We start from the raw sequence: 5084 nt of genomic DNA on the forward strand, positions 1-5084 counted from the left end.
ATCAATCTCTTTCACCCGAAAATGCACTTGTCTGAATTCACCACTAATCCATATTTCTCTAGCCTATCAAAAAGGGCATTCAAGTGTTTTTTGTGTTCTTCTGCATTTTTGCTAGCTATGAGGATGTCATCAAGGTAAACAAATGTGAAGTCCAAACCCTGACAAACTGTGTCCATCAGTCTCTGGAAAGTCTGTGCAGCGTTTTTTAACCCAAAGGGCATCCGGAGGAATTCATAGAGGCCAAACGGGGTTATGATTGCTCGTGGACTGGGATCTGATGGTAACCGCGAATGAGGTCGACTTTTGAGAAGATTTTGCAACCTGATAGTCTTGCTGAGAGGTCTTGTATGTGAGGAATCGGGTAGCGATCTGGAGTAGTAGAACCGTTTAACCTGCGGTAGTCTCCACATGGTCTCTAACCTCCGTTGGCTTTAGGTGCCACATGTAGAGGCGATGCCCACGGACTGTTGGAACGACGTACGATTCCTAGAGCCTCCATGTTGTCAAAATCCGATTTTGCTACTGCTAGTTTGTCTGGTGCCAGACGGCGTGCTTTTGAGTGTACCGGAGGGCCCGTTGTGGTTATATGGTGTTCCACAGAATGCTTTGTTGTGGGACATGAAAACGTGGGCGAAGTGAGTGCTGGCCGTGTAGATAACAGCTGAGTGAACTGATTCTCATCGTCAGTTGTGATGATTGAGATGTGTGGGGCTGTATGCTGTGAAGTCATGAGTGAGACTGAAGCATAGGTGCCGCTGTGCATTAGGCGATTGCCCTTCAGATCGACGAGTAGTGAATGAGCCCGAAGGAAATCTGCCCCCAAAATTGGTCTGTTGACGGCTGCCAGTGTAAATGTCCATTCATACTGGTGTGATCCTATGTGTAAGGACAGTTTACGTTGTCCATATGATTTGATGAGTGTACCATTGGCGGCTGCCAACGGGAACCCGTGTTGTCCGCGGCGAAGGTCGTTTGTTGAAGCCGGTAACACACTGATCTCAGCTCCTGTATCGATCAGAAAGTTGCGGCCAGATTGTTTATCATATGCAAACAGAAGCTTGTCCTTGGAGCCGGCCACCATATTGCTTATAGGTGGCCGGCTGTCCAGTTTTCGGAAAATTTGCAAGGAGTGGTGCATTTTGTAGCCTGTTTGCCGAATTTTTGGTGGTACCAACACAAATCCGGGTCGGGTGTCTTACTGTGTTGATGGCGTGGTCCATCTCGTTTGTTGTGTTTGCCTCCTTTCATTGTTGCATTAATGGTAGCTCCGGTGGACATAAAGTGTTTGTCTGCCGCTTTGGCCAGGTCCCGGAGGGTCGGATAATCCTGTTGAGTTACCAATGATTGGACTTCTGCTGGTAGTTGGCGTAGAAAAACTTCCTTAAAAGGGAATCCTGGTTCTTGTCCTGGAGGGACTATGGCAAGCATTTTGTCCAATAGTTCGCTTGGTTTGGAATCACCCAGACCGCCAATGTCTAAGATGCGAGATGCGGCTTCTCTTTCAGAAAGTTTGTAATTGTCTATGAGTCTTTGTTTGAGGGTTTCATATTTGTTAGTGCTTGGTAGGTTGGCCAGGATGTCGAGAACTCTGGTGGCAGTGTCTTGGTCGAGGGATGCTGTGACATAACTGTATTTAGTTACGTCAGCTGTGATTCCTTTAATTGTGATTTCTGCCTCGGCCTGAACGAACCAAATTTGAGCTCTTTGGGGCCAAAAGGTTGGTAGTTTGATGGACACTGCGTTGGCTTCATGGGTATCCTGATTGTTTGGCATGTTGAAGGAAGGGTGTGTTCAATCCTGACGTCGGGGTCACCACTGTAACTTTATTCAGTTGACACAATTACTTTTAGTGTAACAACTGCAAAATAACAATAAATAACAAAATGTTACTAAAGCTCGCAACACAACATATTAACAATGTATAACACTACAACGTAATTATTAACGTCTTGTATGGTGTTATTGGTGGATGCAGTGATTGTATTGTTGAATGTGATGGGTGGTGTTATTTGTGATAGCAATGGTGGTATTGTTGAAGGTGGTAGGTGATGATACCATAGCAGTGGTCGTATTGTTGAAGATAATAGGCTTTTAACGAAATCGGGTCGAACGAGACGCCGAACGCCGAACACGAATGGATATAGCCTTCTCACGTGACCATGAACGAGATCTGGATAGTGAAGACTCTCAAGCGGTATGCAGCATCGGATCTAAGGTCACGTGATAGAGGATAGCTTGGGTTGCTGTTGGCTTGTGTTAGGGGAGGGGCAAGGTCAGTGTCATTCAATAGTATATAATTGTGCACGTGGCGCTCTATACAGAGAGAAAATTATAAATTGATTACGGGCGAAGGTGGGGGGAGGGGGGAGGGGGGGGGGTTGACCCACAAACGATCGAGGTGTTGGGCTTCGGGTAGACCATGATACGAAATCAAAGAGAAAAGGCCGCTGGTACTTGGATGGTGGAAATGGTTGGGGGGGGGGGGGGGGGGGGGGGGGTAGTGACAATCAGCATGGGATGTATATATTAACATTAATAATATAGGCAATAGATGACCAGGGATGTGTATTGTTTGTATATGTTTGTGTGTGTGTTTGTGTGTGTGTGAAAGAGATTACACAAAAATACTTTTCTCGGGAGCTTCCAAATGATTACGTATACGATAAATTTGAAAACCACATTGTTGAATCAGCTTGCAAAAAGGAGAACATTTATCTTTGTTTCACAAAAATAGGTTTAGAAATAAAAAAAATTCTAGTAGATTGATTTTGAAAAAAATATTGCTCAATTTTTTTTTAAATTTAATGATAGTTTCTTTATTTTCCGGTCGGTTTTCTTGATTTATATCTCATTTTTCAATTCTCAATGCGACGAGCACACTGATGTATTGCGTGTGATTCAAAAGCGTTGTTTGTTTTTTAAATATAATATATATATATATATATATATATATATATATATATATATATATATATATATATTGAGAGTCCTCACTAATTAATTCCTGAGCGTTGAACTGGTGACGCAACTATTACATACAAGACCTTGCAGTCGAGTCGGCAGGGCTTTTGGGTTACACAACCACTATTTTCCCATCGGTCAGCGGTACTCCTTGATGTATAAAACACTCACCGCCTTTACGCAAGGCCGCCTGCCCATAAATCAAGAGATGGTCTCCTAACTGTTCACCAGCGAACTGTCAAACGAGCAATCGATGATTGTATAAGAATCTCAAGATCTCATATAATAAGGTAAGTTTTGGAGAGGTGATATCCCCCCACCCGTCATCGGACAGAACTTTCATTGCGTAATAGGTGGTGTTATTGACGATTTTAGATGTGTTTTGGGAAAAGAGGTGGTTGATGCTATTGGAAATACCAGTGGTACTATAAATGAGGGTGGTGAGTAGTGCTGTGCTATTGGTGATGGCATTAGTGATTTTGTGGAAAGAAGTGGCGGGTGTCGTTGGGGACAATGATAGTGTGAGACAATGATAGTGTTTTAATGTTATAATGGTGGTGCCTGGTCTTACTGGTGGTTGTAGTGGTATTATTGCTGATTGCTGTTGGTCATATTATTTTGTAATGGTGATGGCTTGTGGCACTAGTGAAGGTAGTGGTGTTGTAGTGATAGTTGTGCTGTTGTTTTATTGTTGTGTGTTGTGTTATTGTTGATATCAGTGGTGTTATTACTAATGGTCATGTTTTGTGTTATTGATTTGTTATGAATGTGACGTCAATGGTGGTGGTATCAATCATCTTACCGTCATTGTTAACACTGATGCAACATATGTCATCCTCATCAATATGGCTCTGGTAATAATTGATTAACAGATAATATTATCTTTCAAACTGTCTATACGTAATCATCGTTAACTTATAGATAGAACGACAATGACGTCACTCTAGTCTTTGATATTGTTTTTTGCCATCCGCATTAATGAGCAATTCTCACTAAACTGTTTTAACCATACAATAAACGTTCAAGATCACACATCGTTTTGTGTGTTGTCCTTCATATTTCCGGATAGCAACGGTTTGAGCTTCTTAGCCAGTCGCATACTACTTATAGCCTGACACTAAAACCGACTAATACCGTAGCCATTTTTAACTTATAGCCTGACACTGACCAAAAAAACGTCAAAAGATAGGTCTTTGGCAACAACAGAAAACAAATCGTTAGTTGTATTCAATAGTCCAACTAATGGAATCTCTTTTTTCCTTGAGCTCTACTAACGACAACTCGTTTGACGCTGTACAAACCTAAAAAAATTACGTCAAACTATAAGTTAACGATTGATACGCTAAGACCCATAGTTTGACGTCATTTTTAGGTTTGTGGACCGCCTACTGAGTTGTCGTTAGTAGTGCTCAAGGAAACAAGTGATCCATTGGTTGCACAACTCGTTATTTGTTTTCTTTTGTTGCCAAAAACATTTCTTTTGACGTCATTTGTTGGTCAGTGTTAGGCAATGAGGGTACGAAGGCCACGGTCGAAAGCGATTGCTATATTGATGCTATGCGTTTGGCCAAAACCACACAACGCCAGCCAGAAATAACGTTTCAGCACACACACAAAACTGTGAGTAACCTAAAACGTTTCTAGTCTAGTTGATAGAATTCAGTGATAACTACTCATTAAATGGCTGGTTAAAAACAATAACAAAGAACTGAGTGATGTCAATTCTGTTCTATAACGATATATAGCAATTGGATTCAGTAGTCTGATGTCAAGCCGCCCGGCAACGGCGGCCATCTTGGTTCTAAACAAAGAAAATTATTGCTTTTTATTCTTCATGCTGGCTAGAGCTTTTCATATGTCTTGTGATCAGAATGTGTAAAATTCAAAACATGATCAATTTTTTTTCCCTCTGGATACGCTTTTATGCTCCCCGGAGAACTATTTCATACGGCGTCCGCCATTGTTCCGATAGTTTAGAGCCAGTGTTACTAGGTTACCATGCGTCATTAGGAAGGATGTGACGTTACGACTGTTGAAGCGTATAGCGGTTGGCTGGACACCAAGAGGAAAGAGTAGAAAGGGACGCCCAGAAACAACATGGCGCAGAATGGTGTAGAGGAAAA

At 42.0% G+C, this 5084-nt stretch overlaps 2 protein-coding genes across 2 annotated transcripts; both read right to left on the bottom strand.

The window, feature by feature from the left end:
• Nucleotides 1-415: 415 nt before the first annotated feature.
• LOC144959232 (uncharacterized) lies at nt 416-1081 on the bottom strand. Its single transcript, XM_078891773.1, has one exon. The coding sequence runs from the start codon at nt 1079-1081 to the stop codon at nt 416-418; it is 666 nt and encodes a 221-aa protein (XP_078747899.1).
• Nucleotides 1082-1086: 5 nt separating this feature from the next.
• Nucleotides 1087-1773, bottom strand: LOC144959233 (uncharacterized). The gene has a single exon (XM_078891774.1). The coding sequence runs from the start codon at nt 1771-1773 to the stop codon at nt 1087-1089; it is 687 nt and encodes a 228-aa protein (XP_078747900.1).
• Nucleotides 1774-5084: the final 3311 nt, after the last annotated feature.

This window comes from Berghia stephanieae, chromosome 13 (genome assembly GCF_034508935.2).
Source record: "Berghia stephanieae isolate SIO BIC M18660-M18661 chromosome 13, UCSD_Bste_1.3, whole genome shotgun sequence".
NCBI classification, from domain to species: domain Eukaryota; kingdom Metazoa; phylum Mollusca; class Gastropoda; order Nudibranchia; family Aeolidiidae; genus Berghia; species Berghia stephanieae.